Genomic DNA, 20967 nt, shown 5'->3' with positions numbered 1-20967 from the left:
GTTAGGAAGAAACGGTCGCAACAAGCCAAGTGTCGAAACTGCTGTATATACCCTGACTCTGCTTGCACGAACACAAGAGAAGTGACATAATTTTCCTAGTTAATATTGCCTGCTAACATGAATTTATTTCAACTAAATATGCAGCTTTAAAAATATATACTTGTGTATTGATTTTAAGAAAGGCATTGAAGTTTTTGGTTAGGTACATTGGTTCAACGACCGTGCTTTTTTCACAAATGCGCTTGTTAAATCATCACCCGTTTGGCGAAGTAGGCTGTGATTTTTTTAATAAGATAAGTTTAATGCTAGCTAGCAACTCACCTTGGCTCCTTGCTTCACTCGCGTAATAGGTGGTCAGCCTGCCACGCAGTCTCCTCGTGGAGTGCAATGTAATCGGCCATAATCAGTGTCCAAAAATGCCGATTGCCGATTGTTATGAAACCTTCAAATCGGCCATGCCGATTAATCGGTCGACCTCTAGTTGGAACTTTTGGAAATTAATGCGAATCGCAATCACAGTACCAAATCACAATACATATAGATTCGCAATACATATATTTATATCATATTGGCTCCAAAGTATCGTGATAATATTGTATCATGAGGTCCCTGGCAATTCCCAGCCGTACTGTTTATACGGTTTATGTTAATTGAAGTCTGAGTGGTGTGGTAAAACCATAGGTGGAACACAACGCAGATGGCTAAAATAATTAGTTTGAAACATATTGGATGTCATAAGGTGAATGCACCAATTTGTAAGTCGCTCTGGATAAGAGCGTCTGCTAAATGACTTAAATGTAAATGTAAATATTGACTGTCGTGTCAGAGGTCAGGTTACCGTCAACACAGGAAGAATATCAATTACATACTCCTCGCCTCCTTCTCAAAGGCCATTGCAGGAGAAGGTCAGAGGGGAGGGATCTTCTGGATCTTCCCCATAGCCTGTTGATGCTGCAGGTCAGATCAGAGCAGCACTACAGGGCCAGCCATGTCCAACTCATTATGTCCCTGCTGACTTGGTGATCACCTCTCAAATGCATCAGAGCCTGAGCCCGGTTCACACCTCAAACACGTAAGAGCCTGTCCCCCTGGTCCATAATCATCTGAAACACATCAACCATCCCCCACCCCCTGTTTCACCCGTTCCTGGTTCACTGGTCCAAGGTCATTTCAGGTGTCTGTTTATTGCTCGTTTGGCAGAATAAAGCAGTTGGCTTGTTCACAATCACAGTCATTATCAGATAGAGTGGACTACTGCGAGAGAGGACCTGTGTACTCTCTGCCAGGGAGTTAGGTCTCTTGTCTGCTTCGTTGGGTTCCGAGGCCAAACAAACAAGAGGAGCAACAAAACAAAACAGCCGAAAGTAACATTGTTTCACTCAAGTCAAGTGATTTTCCTTCGCTAAGTAGATAATAATTTGCAAAGGAAAAAGCTGCTCATTGCAAGTGTGTTAGGAAACCTCAAGAAGGAGAGGACATTATAATGGTTGTTGCTCACTGAGTCAAATCACATTTAACAAGGCAACTGCAAAGATGTCGGCACCCAAGAAAAAGGACAATTGAGATAGTCACACGCAATAACACATTTTCAGTTAATTACTTTATCTCCCACTTTGGGCCAATCCATGTCATTTTGCAAATGCCAGATCTTTATGGCAAGACTCATCATTCACCCAAGTTTTGACAAAATAGTACCAGTACTGTCTGAGGTATTGCAGGTGACTAACGCATTGAGACAGATCCACAGTCATTGTTGGGGAACAATTATGGTTGGAAACTACACTGCATGGCCAAAAGTATGTGGACACCTGTTCATTTCAAAATCATTAATATGCAGTTGGTCCCCCGTTTGCTGCTGTTACAGCCTCCACTCTTCTGGTAAGGCTTTCCACTAGCTGTTGGAACATTGCTGCATTGAACATTCAGCCACAAGAGTATTGGTGAGGTCAGATTGATGTTGAGCAGTTAGGCCTGGCTCGCGGTCGGCGTTCCAATTCATCCCAAAGGTGGTTGGCATTATGCATTGGGGCAGCTAGTGTTCTCCTGACATCCGCCAAACCCAGATTTGTTTGTCGGACTGCCAGATGGTCAAGTATGATTCATCACTCCAGAGAACGAGTTTCCACTGCTCCAGAGTCCAATGGCGGCAAGCTTTATACCACTTCAGCTGACACTTGGCATTGCGCACGGTGATCTTAGGGTTCTGTGAGCTTGTGTGGCCTACTGCTTCACGGCTGAGCCGCTGTTGCTCCTGGGCATTTCCACTTCACAATAACAGCACGAACAGCTGAACGGGGCAGCTCTAGCAGGGCAGAAATTTGACCAACAGACTTGTTGGAAAGGTGGCATCCTATGACTGTGCCACATTAAAAGTCACTGAGCTCTTCAGTAAGGCCATTCTGCTGCGAATGTTTGTCTATGGTTGTGCACTCTATTTTATACACCTGTCAGCAACGGGTGTGGCTGAAATAGCCGAATCCACTAATTTGAAAGGGTGTCCACATACTTTTGTGTATATATACTATACATGTTTCAAATGGAGAATGCAAGGCTGTGTTGATGAATGCTATTGTTGCATCATTAATGCCACCCCATTCCCTTTATAGTACACTACTTTTGACCAGAGCCCCAAGGGCCAATTTGGGACTAAGGCCATGTCAGGAAGAAACAGGCTAGAATAGGGGGGGAAAGATAATGGCACTTCTAACTTTTCCAGTAACCTCATCTGATCGACACATTCAACCTCAACATCTAGCAGAGAGAAAGGTGTAATGGGATAGTGAATTCATACTATGGTTCTCTGTTCATCCCTATCATTATACAGCCATACTGTATTTTCTCTGTTCATCCCTATCATTATACAGCCTTACTGTATTTTCTCTGTTCATCACTATCATTATACAGCCTTACTGTATTTTCTCTGTTCATCCCTATCATTATACAGCCATACTGTATTTTCTCTGTTCATCCCTATCATTATACAGCCATACTGTATTTTCTCTGTTCATCTCTATCATTATACAGCCATACTGTATTTTCTCTGTTCATCCCTATCATTATACAGTCATACTGTATTTTCTCTGTTCATCCCTATCATTATACAGCCATACTGTATTTTCTCTGTTCATCCCTATCATTATACAGCCATACTGTATTTTCTCTGTTCATCCCTATCATTATACAGTCATACTGTATTTTCTCTGTTCATCCCTATCATTATACAGCCATACTGTATTTTCTCTGTTCATCCTATCATTATACAGCCATACTGTATTTTCTCTGTTCATCCCTATCATTATACAGCCATACTGTATTTTCTCTGTTAATCCCTATCATTATACAGTCATACTGTATTTTCTCTGTTCATCCCTATCATTATACAGCCATACTGTATTTTCTCTGTTCATCCCTATCATTATACAGCCATACTGTATTTTCTCTGTTCATCCCTATCATTATACAGCCATACTGTATTTTCTCTGTTCATCCCTATCATTATACAGCCATACTGTATTTTCTCTGTTCATCCTATCATTATACAGCCATACTGTACTTTCTCTGTTCATCCCTATCATTATACAGTCATACTGTATTTTCTCTGTTCATCCTATCATTATACAGCCATACTGTATTTTCTCTGTTCATCCTATCATTATACAGCCATACTGTATTTTCTCTGTTTGTCCCTATCATTATACAGCCATACTGTATTTTCTCTGTTCATCCCTATCATTATACAGCCATACTGTATTTTCTCTGTTCATCCCTATCATTATACAGCCATACTGTATTTTCTCTGTTCATCCCTATCATTATACAGCCATACTGTATTTTCTCTGTTCATCCCTATCATTATACAGTCATACTGTATTTTCTCTGTTCATCCCTATCATTATACAGCCATACTGTATTTTCTCTGTTCATCCCTATCATTATACAGCCATTACTGTATTTTCTCTGTTCATCCCTATCATTAAACAGTCATACTGTATTTTCTCTGTTCATCCCTATCATTATACAGTCATACAGTATTGTGTCTCTGTTCATCCCTATTAGTTTATTACACAGGCTAGAAGACTCCATCACTGTACATTTAGATTTTGAAGTCTCTCTAGCGAGCTAAACCATAATGGATATTAGGCCCACTTAAAGAAAAGTTTCACCAAAAACTATCTTTTGGCATTTGTTTCATTAGTCAATTGTTGATATCGCCCCAAAATGTTTCACATGTTTTGGTATTTTGTTTCTCATGGAACAAATACCAAAATATCGTTTTGGGCTGGAGTTTTCCTTTAAGTGTTGAACCCAGCGAGCCTTGTAACCTACAGCACATATTCTGTCCTGAATTGAATCAGTCCCTTAACGAATTCCGAACAGAGAATAGCCTAAGCTGTTTCTTTATAGCTTTTCTCAGCTTTAGCATTAGTATATTCTGGTCCCTAATGGGCATGGATGCTATCATACTAGCCTCTTCGAGATATTAAACTGTCATTTGGATTGCAGAATGCATTCTCGTGTAACGGAGCATCAGCCGGAATGTCTTGGGCTATTGAATCTGTACATGGCTAGTTATGGCTTACACCTTGAAGACCACTGTGACCAAGTAAGCTGTACAATTACCAGGTGTTACTGATTTGATGAACACATACATATATAAGACATATCACTAGCTTGTTGTTCCATTAAAATCCTGTCACTACGGCCGTGGTTTCAATTTGAACTAGCTAAGCACTTTGTTGGCGTTCAATCAAGTGGTACTATCAGAGTTCTGACTGAAATTAGGTTTGGTTCGTATCGCCAACATGGCCCAGCCTTCTAAAGATAGAAGACCATTACCAGTGGTCTCTCTTCAATTATAAAGGCGTGAAGATGCCATTAACAAGACAAACAGGCCTGGACAATGAGTACAACTTTGTTTTTAGATTATCCTTGAACAATCTGTGAGCTGCTCTGACGGCTGGTGCTTAAAGCTCGTGAGGGAGATAAGTGTTTCCAGTTACAGAAATTTTTGTAGTTCATTCCGGTCATTGGCAGCAGAGAACTGGAAGGAGAGGCGGCCAAAGGAAGAATTTGGTTTTGGGGGTGACCAGAGAGATATACCTGCTGGAGCACGTGCTACAGGTGGGTGCTGCTATGGTGACCAATGAGCTAAGGGGGGATTTTACCTAGCAGGGTCTTGTAGATGACCTGGAGCCAGTGGGTTTGGCGACGAGTATGAAGCGAGGGCCAGCCAACGAGAGCGTACAGGTCGCAGTGGTGGGTAGTATATGGGGCTTTGGTGACAAAACGGATGGCACTGTGATAGACTGCATCCAATTTATTGAGTAGGGTATTGGAGGCTATTTTGTAAATGACATCGCCGAAGTTGAGGATCGGTAGGATGGTCAATTTTACAAGGGTATGTTTGGCAGCATGAGTGAAGGATGCTTTGTTGCAAAATAGGAAGCCAATTCTAGATTTAACTTTGGATTGGAGATGTTTGATGTGAGTCTGGAAGGAGAGTTTACAGTCTAACCAGACACCTGGGTATTTGTAGTTGTCCACATATTCTAAGTCAGAACCGTCCAGAGTAGTGATGCTGGTCAGGCGGGCAGGTGCAGGCAGTGATCGGTTGAAGAGCATGCATTTAGTTTTACTTGTGTTTAAGAGCGGTTGGAGGCCACGGAAGGAGAGCTGTATGGCATTGAAGCTCTTCTGGAAGGTTGTTAACACAGTGTCCAAAGAAGGGCCAGAAGTATACAGAATGGTGTCATCTGCGTAGAGGTGGATCAGAGACTCACCAGCAGCAAGAGCAACATCATTGATATATACAGAGAAGAGAGTCGGCCCAAGAATTTAACCCTCTGGCACCCCCATAGAGACTGCCAGAGGCCCGGACAACAGATTTTGCAGCTGTTTCAGAACATCAGCTGACTGGATTTGGGAGAAGGAGAAATGGGGAAGGCTTGGGCGAGTTGCTGTGGGGGGTACAGTGCTGTCAACCGGGGTAGGGGTAGCCAGGTGGAAACCATGGCCAGCCGTAGAAAAATGCTTATTGAAATTCTCAATTATAGTGGATTTATCGGTGGTGACAGAGTTTCCTATCCTCAGTGCAGTGGGCAGCTGGGAGGAGGTGTTCTTATTCTCCATTAACTTTAGTGTCCCAGAACTTTTTTGAGTTTGTGTTTTCTAACTGCCTGTGTATATTGGTTTCTAACTTCCCTGAAAAGTTGCATATCACGGGGGCTGTTGGATGCTAATGCAGAACGCCATAGGATGTTTTTGTGTTGGTTATGGGCAGTCAGGTCTGGAGAGAACCAAGGGCTATATCTGTTCCTGGTTCTAAATTTCTTGAATGGGGCATGTTTATTTAAGATGGTGAGGCAGGCATTTAAAAAAAATAACCAGGCATCCTCTGACGGGATGAGGTCAATATCCTTCCAGGATACCCAGGCCAGGTCGATTAGAAAGGCCTGCTCGCTGAAGTGTTTCAGGAAGCGTTTGACAGTGATGAGGGGTGGTCGCTTGACCGCAGACCCATTACGGATGCAGACAATGAGGCAGTGATCGCTGAGATCTTGGTTGAAAACAGCAGAGGTGTATTTAGAGGGCAAGTTGGTTAGGATGATATCTATGAGGGTGCCCGTGTTTACGGCTTTGGGGTGGTGCTTGGTAGGTTCATTGATAATTCGTGTGAGATTGAGGGCATCAAGCTTAGATTGTAGGATGGCTAGGGTGTTAAGCATGTTCTAGTTTAGGTCACCTAGCAACACGCACTCTGAAGATAGATGGGGGGCAATCAGTTCACATATGGTGTCCAGAGCACAGCTGGGGGCAGAGGGTGGTCTATAGCAGGCAGCAACGGTGAGAGATTTGTTTTTAGAGAGTTGGATTTTTAAAAGTAGAAGTTAAAATTGTTTGGGTAGGCACCTCCTTCAGTCATTACAGAGACACGTGAACAACCTTTCTCTGCAAGTCTTAGAGACACTGGCTTTATAGAGCCACCTCACCTCCTGACTCTACAAACGTCACAAGTACCTTCCTGTTCTCTGAAACCCACTGACTTCAATGGTGTAACTCTGAAAGAGGAGCAGGGAAGAATAGTCTGTCTGGGCCAAACAGATGATTCTTTCCCTCCGGTCTTTCGAATTAGCGTCATTGAAGTCAATGTGGCTGACTGACAGGTTGGCTGTCTGACTGGCAAGCGGACGTCATGTCTCTAAAGGAGTAATAGCCTCATCCAATCCAACGTGCCCTCAGACATCATCAAGCACAGGAAGTGGCAGGCAGCATTGCCGTCGGCTGCACTTTGCAATCAGCGGTCCGTGGGGGCTCAACGAGCTCTGTACGTCAGAGCCGGACAAATTCAACCACAGAGAGGAGGAGGGAGAAGGGGAGAGGGAGCACGTAGGGAACCACAGCATACAAGGTCCCACTTCATGTGAAGAGGAAATGTTAAGAAGCTGCCACTGTGTGGGCTGTCGGTACAATGGCCTGAGTGACAGTCATTGTGTGGGCTGTCCGTACAAATGCATGAGACAGTCTTTCATTCATTGTACTGGGATTTATATAGGGGTTGGGCTCACTCTGGGTGACAATGTCTCATAGTGATTTTCTTGATGGTCGATGTCCCTAGAGTTGGATAATGTGTAATAGATGTGCAGCAATGACAGTTCTGTTGTCGCTCTTTCATTCCTCCGTCCCATGCATTTTCCCCATATGGATTTCCCCATGTGACAATGTCAGAATAGAACATGTTGTTGCTCATTTACAGTGCCTTCAGAAAGTATTCACACCCTTTACTTTTTCTACATTTTGTGTTTGAGCCTGAATTTCAAATGTATATGATTTTTGTCACTGATCTACACACAATACCACAATGTCAAAGTGGAATTATCTTTTAAAAATTAAAAGCTGAAATGTCTTGAGTCTTTTGTTATGGCAAGCTTAAAGTTCAGGAGTGAAGGTGTGCCTAACAAATTGCATAATAAGTTGCATGGACTCATTCCGTGTTCAATAGTGATTAACATGATTTTTAAATAACTAACCCATCTCTGTACCTCACATGCATACATACATACATACATACATACATACATACATACATACAATTAATTATCTGTAAGGCTCCTCAATCGAGTAATTCATTTCCTGAACAGACTCAACCACAAAACAGGGAGATTTTTCAATGCCTCGCAAAAAAGGGAAGCTATTGGTAGATGCTGATTTTCCCTTTGAGCATGGTGACGTTATTAATTAGGCTTTGGATGGTGTATCAATACACCCAGTCACTACAAAGAGACAGGTGTCCTTCCTAACTCAGTTGCTGGAGAGGAAGGAAACCGCTCAGGGATTTCACCATGAAGCCAATGGTGATTTTAAAATAATTAGGGTTTAATGGCTGTGATATGAGAACTGAGGATGGATCAACTTGTAGTTACTGCACAATACTAATCTAAATGACAAAGTGAAGAAAAGGAAGCCTGTACAGAAAAAAAAAACATCTCAAACATGCATCTTGTTTGCAACAAGGCACTTAATTAAGTAATTCTGCAAAGAAATTAACTTCTTGTCCTCAAGGCAAAGTGTTATGTTTGGGGCAAATTTGAGAGGAAAACCTGGTTCAATCTGCTTTCCAATAGACACTGTTAGATGAATACCTTTCAGCAGGATAAAAACCTAAAAAACAAGGCCAAATGGGGTTGCTTACCAAGACGACATTGAATGTTCCCGAGTAGCCTAGTTACACTTGTCGAACAAAGTTTCAAATGTTTCAGGGTTTCCTTTTTAAAGCAATTTACACAGGTAATTCTGATATGTCATATTATCAAAGTGATGTTGACCTCAATATTCTGTAATTGTGTCTGATGTATACTGTAAATCTAAGCTTTCCATTGATATGATTAAAGGATATACGTGAGCAATAATTTGTTGAATACTGGTAAAATCCCAATGGGATGAAAGAGTGATAACATAGCAGTGTAGAACTGGCAGCTTTCTCTTGCACATTTTCCAACTCTAGGGACAAAGGCCTTCAAGGAAATCGTCACCCCAATTGAACTCGACAGCCCAAATTGTGGGGTCTGGCTAATGTTTTAGCTACCTTGTATAATTCATTTTGTTCAGCCATCTCAAATCTCAGCATTGGCAGTCAGATCATATTCAGAGGATTTGTCTGTCTGGCCGCTGTTGCTATGCAATCTCAAGGCTGACCTCTTGTTGTTCTGGATTATTGGCTTATAGCTAGCTACACAGTCGGAACTGAACACGCTAGTATCAATTTCAGACACACCTAATCAACTTGGGGAGAAAATATGGCAAAGAATGATAGGCTATCGATGTGCAGAGCAGAGTTTGCCGCTGTGAGATGGGCTAACCTTGTGTTGATTGGGTACGGTGCTGCTCTGAGATGCAGGTCTCTATCTTTGGGTCAGACGTCAAGTGGAAATTGCTGCTCTCTGAACTGACAATGCCAATAAAATAACTGATTGTCAATGGAACCTAATAGATAAATGAAATGCTTCAGGACAATTGTCAATTGGCTTTGAATGTATGATTGAGGCTCCCCCGTAAGTGTTTTTTTTTTATTAGTTTCCCCCCCAATTTCGTGGTATCCAATTGGTAGTTAGTCTTGTCCCGTCGCTGCCACTCCCATACGCACTTGGGAGAGGCGAAGGTCAGGAGCCGTGCGTCCTCTGAAACACAACCAACCAAGCCAAGCCGCACTGCTTCTTGACACAATGCCGACTTAATCCGGAAGCCAGCTGCACCAATGTGTCAGAGGAAGCCCCGTACACCTGGCTACCGTGTCAGCGTGCACTGCCCGCCACAGGAGTCGCTAGAGCGAGATGGGACAAGGACATCCCTGCCGGCCTAACCCGGACAGCGCTGGGCCAATTGTGCACCACTCCCCAGGTCTCCCAATCACAGCTGGCTGCGACAGAGCCTGGACCCTAACCCAGAATCTCTAGTGGCACAGCTAGCACTGCAATGCAGTGCCTTGCGCCACTCGGGAGGCCCATTGAAAGTGTTGGTTTTAACAATAAAATCCACTCCCATTTGCATCCAAGAGTTGTTGTATATTTCTCTCTTCAGTTTGCTCCTCTGTTTTATGCAGCTTGGTTGTTAAAGTGGAACTGGCCGCATTTGAACTTCTTTGCAGATATGAAATAATTGCACGGAGCCCATCTTTGGCTATAAATAGAGATGCAGATGTCATTTGGCTAGCTAGCCAGATATGTGAATCGCTTCGCTAGCTAACTAGCTACGTTAAACTTGAACTGTCTCTTAGTTGTCAATCAAATGTATTTGGCATCGATCAAATGGGTGGGTAGGCAAGTTCCCATTTCCGTTGTAAGAATGAGCAGGCTACTATTCCCCGTCGTTTATCAGTGCAATTCTGACGGCCAACTAGCTGAAAAGGTTTGAGAGGGTTTAACTAATGTTCCCTCGTTAGATTTTAGCTCATCTTGCTATGGCTAGCATTAGTTGTTGATCTTGTTGTCGATGCGCATAGGCAAGTGAGGGAGAGAGATCCTACCCTTTTCACGGTTATATTAATAGGACTGTGAAGTTCCCAAATGTAAGAGGACTCCCGTGGTATTTACATATTTTCAGAAATCCATTCAGGTGTATTTTGTGGCTCTTAGCGAATACGTTGTAATGATCTAACGTCGCACTGTTGCTGCTGCTTATAAACACACAGTCCAGTTCAAAGTTAATCATGCCGGGCCCATGTGGCAAATGGTTTATTAGATTATAAGCCTACTGTATCTCTCTGATATGGCGCACCAGTCTGCGTTGACTCGATCCTGGACAAAACACATGTTTTTATGAGGTTTTATTTGCTGCATTGTGTATTAATTGGCCAAACACATGCCCGAGTTCCCAACCTATATTACTATAGATTTCTCATGTCTTACTAGACGTGAAAATGACCGCATCGAAGTGCTCTCATGTCAAATGTATTCTTCTTGGCGGTGTATATGAACAGATTTGAATAAGATTTCATGTTGCTAAAACGCTGTCAGTTCTACTTTTAAGTTTGGTATCTAGAAACAGACGGTATTCTGTTTTCTCTTCTTGATTGACCCTTTCCTCGTCTCTCTCAGGTACAGAGAAGGTGCGTCAGGCCCAAGGCTGTAAACATCTCCATGTGGTGAATCCTGACTGGCTGTGGGGATGTCTGGAGCGCTGGGAGAGGGTGGAGGAATCACTGTATCCACTGAAGGAGGACTACACCAAGACCCAACGGTACACACACACACACACACACACAAAGTCACAACAGTACACACATTCGCACAGTTATCTGATGGTGCTTCTGTCTTTAGGAGCAACAGCCCAGTCACGTTCCCTGACCTCCAAGGGTCCTTCCAGAACCCCGGTTTCCCCCCGCCCCCATTCACCACCACCCTCCAGCTGCCCCTGAGGTGCGGACGTACGACCCAGTCACGGGGAAGCTGATTCGCCGTGGGACTCAGGCCTCCAGACCACCATCTTACCTCCAGGCCTCCATGTCTGCTGCCCATGGCGACCAGACCTCGCTCAGGTACTGACCTGGCAATTCAACTGTGTTCACAACTGTGTGTGGCGCGTACTTTTGGATGATGATGGATGACATGCGTGTTCAGACCGGTCCTCTTCTGTGGGTGCCCATCAGATGTATTGATATCTGGGATTGATGTTTGGCTTTTCAGTGCTTCTAAGTACCTAGTAAGTCCTCTTGCCCCCCTCATAGCTAGATGAGCATGGACACCAGGTCTCGTACCAGTTGGAACGTAGCTTGTCTCTGTCCTGTCCTTCTCTTTGCTCTGATGGCTGCTATACGGAGGCGTTGCAGCGTTGGGCCGAAAGGTCACTGGTTTGAATCTCCGAGCCGAATAGGTGAAAAATCTGCCTATGCCCTTGAGCAAAGCACTTAACCCTAATTCAGCGTTTCCCAAACTCTGTCCTAGGAACCCCCGTGGGTGCACGTTTTGGTTGTTGCCCTAGCACTACACAGCTAATTCAGATAACCAACTCATCATCAAGCTTCGATCATTTGAATCAACGGTGTAGTGCTAGGGCAACAATCAAAACGTGCACCCAGGGCGGGCCCCAGAACCCAGTTTGGAAAACCCTGTATCGCCTTACATGTAGTAGACCCCTGGGCCCTGTATACAGAAGAGCTCTGAACTTTGCCAGTGTTCAGAAGATGTAACACTCAAAACAATAACTCTGGCAGCGCTTACAGCTGTAACGTAGAGAACAGTGTTCGGTCTGTTTAATCATGTATCTATTAGTAGGCCGGGTAACAACTGTCTGTCTGTCTATGAGCCGAGCAGCAGGTGTTTACGCTGCAAGGTGTCTCCCCGACCGACCCAGCTCTAATGAATATAAATATATATATGTATACATGAGGCCCACTAGCCTTATATGCTGTGTGGATTTTTTTTTTCTCCTGGAATTAAATGATTAGCCGATTTCCTGCTGGAGTTTCTGCCTGTTCATTATGTTCTACAGCTAGAGGTGAAGATGAATTAGCATGTTAATGCTGGAAAACGTCTGTTTTTGGAGGAGAAATAAAATAATGGGGCTATGATGAATGTGATGGGAAACTGCTCATTAGTCAGCAAGCAGCTACAATAAGTTGTATTAACAGGTTTGTATTTCCCAGTCCAACCTTAAGGTTGTATATTACTTGCAGTGTCTGCATGTATTTCTGTTTTCAGTAGTGCAGGTAGCTTCTTTACCCATAGTTTGTCAAGATTAAATCGCTCTCACCTTCTGTCCTTCCTGTGTGAGTCACCAACAGCATCTCTGTCACCTCAATTGGTATGTACCAAAGAGTTAACATCCTAGGCTTGGTGTTGGTCTCAATTCAAATGTTTTCCTTTGAGCTGGCTCCAAATGTTGTGAAAGGTTTTCATCTCTAAATTGGCTGGCGTCTGTTTACTGGACGGTCTCTGCCGGGGGCTCCTTAACTTTCTGCTTTGAGACAGAAAAGTCATGTTAATAACATCAGGATGAAGCTTCGCAGCAGAGCAGAGTTGGTCTCACACACACACACACTCACACACACTGAGGCACAATGCGGAATTTTTGTTACATAAAGCCCAAATTAGAGAGAAATCATCAAACAAACGCCGCTCCCAATTAGAGACCACCAGGAGGATGTGCTGCCGCCTGCAGTACATACTGGGTGATGTGGAGTGTTGTTCCCTCTTAATCGCTCAATACTTTCTTGGTTTCTGGGCAAAATGTTCCTCTCTACATCACCACTCAGTGGGACCAGCCTGTCTCAGCGGTTTATCCTCAGCTAGCTACACTCCTGTTCTCAACGAGGTCCTCTAACCAGATCTAACAGGACAGTAGTGAGACGTGCCAACCCCAGGACTGTCTACTCTATCTTCAACGGATATTGTTTGTAGAGCACGACCAATGTTTTTTTTTTTGTGTGTCCGATAATGATTCTGACTTTTCGGGGGACAAACGTGCCGATATACTGTTTTACTGCGGGGATTGAAAAAGTGTTTTTCAACACTAAATTCCCAAACTGCCATCCAAAAGAGCAATTGTCCAGTAACTTCATATGTTGATGTCCTACATTGTGAAAATAATGACACAGCATGAGAATGGGCACTAGTGTTCAGATCAGCATGAGAATGGGCACTAGTGTTCAGATCAGCATGAGAATGGGCACTAGTGTTCAGATCAGCATGAGAATGGGCACTAGTGTTCAGATCAGCATGTGATTCTCTTTTCATCCTATTTATTGAATATCGGTTATCGTTGGAATTATTGACCGATATGTTATATCAGTAAAAGGCCAATATCGGCCGCCGATATCAGTCGGGCTCTAATTATTTTCCCAGCCTCACCTTGGCTCCACACACACAGCCTCACCATTGCTCCACACACACAGCCTCACCTTGGCTCAACTAGGCTCCACACACACACACAGCCTCACCGTGGCGCTCCTCACACACACACGCAAACACAGCCTCACCTTGGCCGTCCTCAGATTGCCTAAACATTGTGCCAAACAGTCTCTAAGCCTCACTCCTTAGGAGCTCCTTGTAGCGTATCCAAGGATGTTTCTGGGTTCTCCATCATCTGTAAAATTCTATACAGTAGCAGATACCAGTCATTGGGAGAAGTGATTGTGTTGTACAAAGGTCCACAATGTGACTGGACAGGAGGAGCGAGATTAAAATAGACTAATCAGGTTCGTCAACGAAGAGCAATATTCTTAAGTATTTTGAGTCGATCTCATTTAGAACATGTTATGTATCCTGCTTGGCTTAAAATTAAGGAAATATATCTGTAATTTCCTACTATCCCAGTGGATCTCTCTCTGGTCTGCAAACCGCTCTGTCTCCCACTGGGAAATGTCTCATTTTCACAGCGTTTAAAAGCCCAGAAGTTGCACCCCTCCTCCCTTCCTCTCCCTCTACCCTCGTTCCCTTCTTCCCTCTATGTTCTCCCCCTACACTCTGTGGGACACATCACAGATGCGTCCTGCTTCGTGTCGAAGTTGTCCTAGATTAAAAAGGAAAGTTTAATGGGTAGCATCTGTCATTTTTCTGATATTAATTTAGAGTTTCACTGTATCGTTCCTCAAACATCTGTCCTTGACTGTCTCCCGTGTCTTTGAAAACGCAAGCACAAACTTGAAATGTGGTTTGTGGCCGACCACATTTCACCTGCCTTTGACCGGACTTGTATATATGTCTAGTAGGGCTGTATATTAACCATATACTCCTGATAGCCCCTATGGCTGTTGGGCTGTAAGCCTGACCCCCTACTGAAAGTTTAGAACATAATGGAAAAATAGAGCCGTTTTGGAGGCTGCGTGTAATTAGAAGACGCACAAAGGGTGTTTCTCTTCCTCTTTCCCACAATCGGTGATAACAAGTCACTGGTTTTCTTATGGTGATTCACAATAATTGGGTAACAGTTGGAGATGTTTGTGTCTGGCTGACGGTGGTTTGTTGTGGTGTGACCAGGGGGGGTCAGAAGGACCAACAGGGGGAGACTGCGGGTCCCTCCAGTCGAGACGACGAGCAGCCTGGACCCTCCTGTCGGCGGAGGGAACGCCAGCCCAGCATGTCAGAGACCAACCCCCTCTACACATTCTGTAAAGAAGACCTGGACAGCATGGACAAGGAGGTGAGGAACACATACATTATACCTGCTAAACATTTTTCAAAGATGTGTGCATACTGAAAGAAATACTAACAGATCTGGTTGGAAGGACCATGGAAAATACATTCTGTCACAAACACAATACCTTTACATGTGACTCACATGAACTCTGTGTGAATACAGATTCTATACAGTCTCCAGGCAGGGTTGGAGCCGTACGGTGGACTCTCTGCGGGGTACTATTTTGAGCTCCTAATATCTGCCATACACAGACAGAACCACACACACACACACAGAACTAGACAGAACCACTCGGACATAAAAACATCAGTACATCCTTTGATGTTCCATCTCTCTCTTTAAGGAAAGTATTCTGAGAATATAATCATTACGCACGCACGCACGCACACACACTCACACACACACACACAGTTGTTATAGTGCTGTTTTTCCCTGGCACATCCACTGTGTGCAGACTGCATCTCCAGCCTCCAAGCTAGATAATGGTGTTTAATGACATCTGAGGGCTGCTAATGTGTCAGGGGACAGACTCCTGGGTCCTCTCCAGCAGCCTCTATTTGTCTCAGTAGGGCTGTCCAGAGTGTGCCTGACTGGAAAAGCTGTCAGTTCTCTGCTTGTTCAGAAAATGACAAAGTATTCCTCCACCTGAAGTTTCTCCACCTCCACCTGGTACTTCTGTCCTCTGCTCTCTGTCACTCACTCATCTGGCATGTTGTGTGACTGTGCGCTCTGCGTTGTTAATGATGATGATGGCATCACATAGTTTTAATTCATTCCCCACGGAGTCCAACTCTTGTCCCCCGACTTGTGTCTGGCTGGTAAGCGAAGTTCCTCGTCACACGACATGCTCTAATTGACTGGTTAAAGGGAGCCTGAGTGATACCTCTACGTCCGTTTGAGGTTGAGCTGTCTCTCTTTCAGCCATGCTTATTATTTATACACACACACACACACACACACACACACAGAGAGACAGTCAGACAGACAGAAATCATTTGTATATAAAGGCTAGTGTTTTATTGAGTTGTTCTGAATGGTATTCTGTCCCCTGTTGTCATTTTGTGGACATGGCTATTAAGTTATTTGGAGAGAGACGAGGTGAAAGAAATGAGAATCTGATGGCTAAATAGAAACTGTAGCGACACTCATGAATCTGTGTGACGTTGTTTTCTCTCCACTTCCTGACCTGGGTTTTATTATTGTCATATAGAAGATGACTGGTGGCACTTTTGATACTCTTCTTTCAGGATGTTTCTCGCACTCACCTCTATCCCCCTGTCTCTATCCATCTCTCCACCTCTCGCTCTCATTCTCCGTCGCTCCCTTGCCACCAGTACAGGGCACACAGCTTGTCATGGCAAATGGGTTCCAGTTGTGAGTTTCAATCCAATGGTTTAGATATCACTGTGACTGGGGACACTGCTTGACGAAGGGCTTGTTGTGAACCAGGAGACTGCAGAAATGGATTATGTCTGTGGCACCTCATTCCCTTTATTGAATTTGCCTTTGTGTTCTCAATAACGTACCTATCCTCTTTAGAGGGATTGACTGAGCTCTGGTAAAAAAAAGTAGTACACTACATAGGGAATAGGGTGCCATTTCATACACACAAAGTGAGCGTCTTCAGTCTCTCTCGGTCTGTTTATGAGTTCAACTGAAAGATAAAGTTCTGTAACCCTGGTCGCCGCTGCTGTGTCAGGGTCTTCCATGAGAAGATACTTTTTAGTTGTCCGTGTCGATGGGAGAAAGCTCAGGCTGCACCATGTGTCCTTTTTGAAAATCACGGACCTAGAAATAAAATGTCTTAGCCCTAAAGATCTTGTTTACTTCTCTCTTTTTGATGGGTAACGTTACCTCTCTGTCTACAGAATATCTCTGTTCTGAGTAGGTGTTCCGAATGGCTGTGTGTGGATGAGGAGAACTTTTCTTCTTTAGTTATTGTTATTACATTACGTCCGTGAACCATGAGACGCCTTCCCATCGAATTTACAATTTGCTACTTTTGCCACCTGCTTTTTATCATTGACCACACGTACAGGGGTCAATAACATAACTAGACATTGTATTGGTATATTACACATCCCATGTTCATTCATCTCCATGTCTCCGAAGTCATTTCAGTATGGCGTTATTAACCCCTTGTTATAACCGATCTCTCTCTGTTGTTGTAAACCATATTGGTTGTCCCATTTTCCCATTATGTCCTTTAACTGTTGTTGTAGGTCTGTTATCTAACATCACCCAGCCTGTGTTCTCTGCTCCCCTGGGTGTCTGAACCAATTGGTTTAGTTTTTTTTTAATCAAGCTTCACCGAGCCTGTGTTAGAATGGTCATTAAGCCTCTCCCATCCTTCTTTAAAATGGCTGTTTTCTTTAACGTAGCTACTTTCTCATTCAAAGGAAAGAACAGCCTGCCTACAATCAAACCTAGTTTGATAATGCCGCTGGTGCTGCCGCTGGTGCTGCCGCTGGTGCTGCCGCTGGTGCTGCCGCTGGTGCTGCCGTGGCGCTGCCGCTGGTGCTGCCGCTGGTGCTGCCGTGGCGCTGCCGCTGGTGCTGCCGCTGGTGCTGCCGCTGGTGCTGCCGCTGGTGCTGAGGGGCCTTGAAGGTGTGCAAGGCATCATGAAATCAACACATCAGGTGTTTTGTAGTACAATGTTCAACCCGGTGTGTAAAAACGTCTCAATTGAAGGTTGTGGGTCTTCCAGCACGACAAGGACCCCAAACACACATCGAAAAGCACCCAGGAGTGGTTAAGAAGAGATGCTGGACTGTTCTGGAGTGGCCAGCGAATCGGAATCACATCCAAAATCCATGGCGAAATCTGAAAACAATTTTTTTTTGATTTCACCTTTATTTAACTAGGTAGGCCAGTTGAGAACATTTTCTCATTTACAACTGCGACCTGACCAAGATAATGCAAAGCAGTGGACCAAAAACAACAAAACAGTGTTGCACATAAACGCACATACAGTCAATAACACAAAAGAAAAGAAAAATAGAAAAATCTATGTACAGTGTGTGCAAATGTAGAAGAGTAGGGAGGTAGGCAATAAATAGGTTCTAGAGGTGAAAATAATTACAATTTAGCATTAATACTGGAGTGATAGATGTGCAGATGATGTGCAAGTAGAGATACTGGGGTGCAAGAGGGTAAGTAATAATATGGGGATGAGGTAGTCGGGTGTGCTATTTACAGATTGGCTGTGTACAGGTACAGTGATCGGTAAGCTGCTCAGACAGCTGATGCTTAAAGTTAGAGAGGGCGATATAAGACTCCAGCTTCAGAGATGTTTGCAATTTGCTGCATTACATGTAACAGACGAAACAAGTGAATGAGCTAAGGATGTAAGGTTGAGGTTAATTTGCAGTTACATTTACATTACATTTAAGTCATTTAGCAGACGCTCTTATCCAGAGCGACTTACAAATTGGTGCGTTCACCTTATGACATCCAGTGGAACTGCCACTTTACAATAGTGCATCTAAATCTTTTAAGGGGGGGGGAGGATTACTTTATCCTATCCTAGGTATTCCTTAAAGAGGTGGGGTTTCAGGTGTCTCCGGAAGGTGGTGATTGACTCCGCTGTCCTGGCGTCGTGAGGGAGTTTGTTCCACCATTGGGGGGCCAGAGCAGCGAACAGTTTTGACTGGGCTGAGCGGGAACTGGACTTCCTCAGTGGTAGGGAGGCGAGCAGGCCAGAGGTGGATGAACGCAGTGCCCTTGTTTGGGTGTAGGGCCTGATCAGAGCCTGGAGGTACTGAGGTGCCGTTCCCCTCACAGCTCCGTAGGCAAGCACCATGGTCTTGTAGCGGATGCGAGCTTCAACTGGAAGCCAGTGGAGAGAGCGGAGGAGCGGGGTGACGTGAGAGAACTTGGGAAGGTTGAACTGAGGTCTTTGAGCAAAGAAGACTGTGATAGATGTGCAGTTCATTTCATTCTGTCTGTCTGAGTCATGAAATGTATCAAGCATTCTGGGGATTTTTGTCGCCTTGGCTGTCATCTAAAGGTTGTTTCATGGTAATTGATTCAATGGCCGTATTACAACCATTAAATGGTTGCTCAAGATGTTTAGACCTGCCATTGAATTTCTATTGTGACCCAAAGCCAGTCTTCTTTGCTCAAAGACCTCAGTTCTCACTGTAGATTGAGTGCTGTGATTGGTTGTGTGATTGGCCATGAACAGGAAGGAATGCGGATGCTGAGTGTTGTTCCCTAAAGACCAGCAGTGTTGTGTAAATGTGACATTTTGGAATGTAGGACTTAAATCTCCGAGGGCTTCAGGAGCCGAAAGCCAGAATTCTAGCAGACACATTCTCCCATAGTGTAGATGCTTTAAAGTTATACATTCATCAGATTCTGCGATTGCATCATTCTATGCAAAATCAACCACGCCACACATATTATACAAGAGCTTGCAATTTTGACAAATCGCCACACTTTTACTGCAGAAAAAGGTCCTATCAAAGGGTTCGCAATTTCGACCACTGTTACTGTGGAAAACAGCCCAATCAAACAACGAATGCCCCCCCCCAAAAAAAAAATCGCAGCTAAAGTCTGTGCAAGAATCAGCATAGCATGTGTAAGAATGTCTGACCAGCCACCACAGCAGCGGCAGCCAGCAGATCACTGTGACCGAAGCGATAGCAGGGGAATCTGTGGTGTTCTTTTTGAACTAACCTTAACTGACTCGAAAATAATCGTTATTCTTTTTTTGTTTGAACGGCTGGCCGCAATGAATCGCAGTGAAGGCTTGATACACACTCCTCCGGCTCAACACAGCACCTCCAGAGACGTGCTCAAACCAACAACTCTGTCATATGTGTGTGCTAGAAAATAGATCATGCTGGAGGCTGCATAGAGACATAGTCTGCTTAGTCATACTATAATCGAGTGCATACATTGTATTGGTTGATTATTAAATTAACATGATAGAGAAAAATATAAACTCTGCAAAAAAAGAAATGTCCTCTCACTGTCAACTGCGTTTATTTTCAGCAAACTTAACATGTGTAAATATTTGTATGAATATAAGATTCAACAACTGAGACATAAACTGAACAAGTTCCACAGACATGTGACTAACAGAAATTGAATAATGTGTCCCTGAACAAAAGGGGGGTCAAAATCAAAAGTAACAGTCAGTATCTGGTGTGGCCACCAGCTGCATTAAGTACTTCAGTGCATTTCATCCTTATGGACTGCACCAGATTTGCCAGTTATTGCTGTGAGATGTTACCCCACTCTTTTACCAAGGCACCTGCAAGTTCATGGACATTTCTTGGCGGAATGGTCCTAGCCCTCACCCTCTGATCCAACAGGTCCCAGAAGTGCTCAATGGGTTGAGATCCTGGCTCTTCGCTGGCCACGGCAGAACACTGACATTCCTGTCTTGCAGGAAATCACGCAAGGAACAAGCAGTATGGATGGTGGCATTGTCATGCTTGTCGGGATGAGCCTGCAGGAAGGGTACCACATGAGGGAGGAGGATGTCGTCCCTGTAACGCACAGCGTTGAGATTGCCTGCAATGATGACAAGCTCAGTCCGATGATGCTGCGACACACCGCCCCAGACCATGACGGACCCCCAACCTCCAAATCGATCCCGCTCCAGAGTATAGGCCTCGGTGTAACGCTCATTACTTTGACGATAAACGCGATTCCGACCATCACCCCTGCTGAGACAAAACCGCGACTCGTCGGTGAAGAGCACTTTTTGCCAGTCCTGTCTGGTCCAGACTATGTGGGATTGTGCCCATAGGCGACGTTGTTGCCGGTCATGTCTGGTGAGGACCTGCCTTAAAACAGGCCTACAAGCCCTCAGTCCAGCCTCTCTCA

General features: G+C 44.3%; 1 protein-coding gene across 1 annotated transcript in view; it reads left to right on the top strand.

The window, feature by feature from the left end:
- Nucleotides 1–20967, top strand: part of LOC115128516 (RNA polymerase II subunit A C-terminal domain phosphatase) — a 128526-nt gene that overhangs the window by 31886 nt on the left and 75673 nt on the right. Inside the window, 4 exon segments of the mRNA XM_029658411.2 lie at nucleotides 11091–11232; nucleotides 11313–11362; nucleotides 11365–11530; nucleotides 14970–15132. Coding sequence (XP_029514271.2) covers nucleotides 11091–11232; nucleotides 11313–11362; nucleotides 11365–11530; nucleotides 14970–15132 — 521 coding nt within the window.

Source organism: Oncorhynchus nerka, linkage group LG4 (genome assembly GCF_034236695.1).
Source record: "Oncorhynchus nerka isolate Pitt River linkage group LG4, Oner_Uvic_2.0, whole genome shotgun sequence".
NCBI lineage: Eukaryota > Metazoa > Chordata > Actinopteri > Salmoniformes > Salmonidae > Oncorhynchus > Oncorhynchus nerka.
This window is presented reverse-complemented; position numbering and strand designations above follow the sequence as displayed.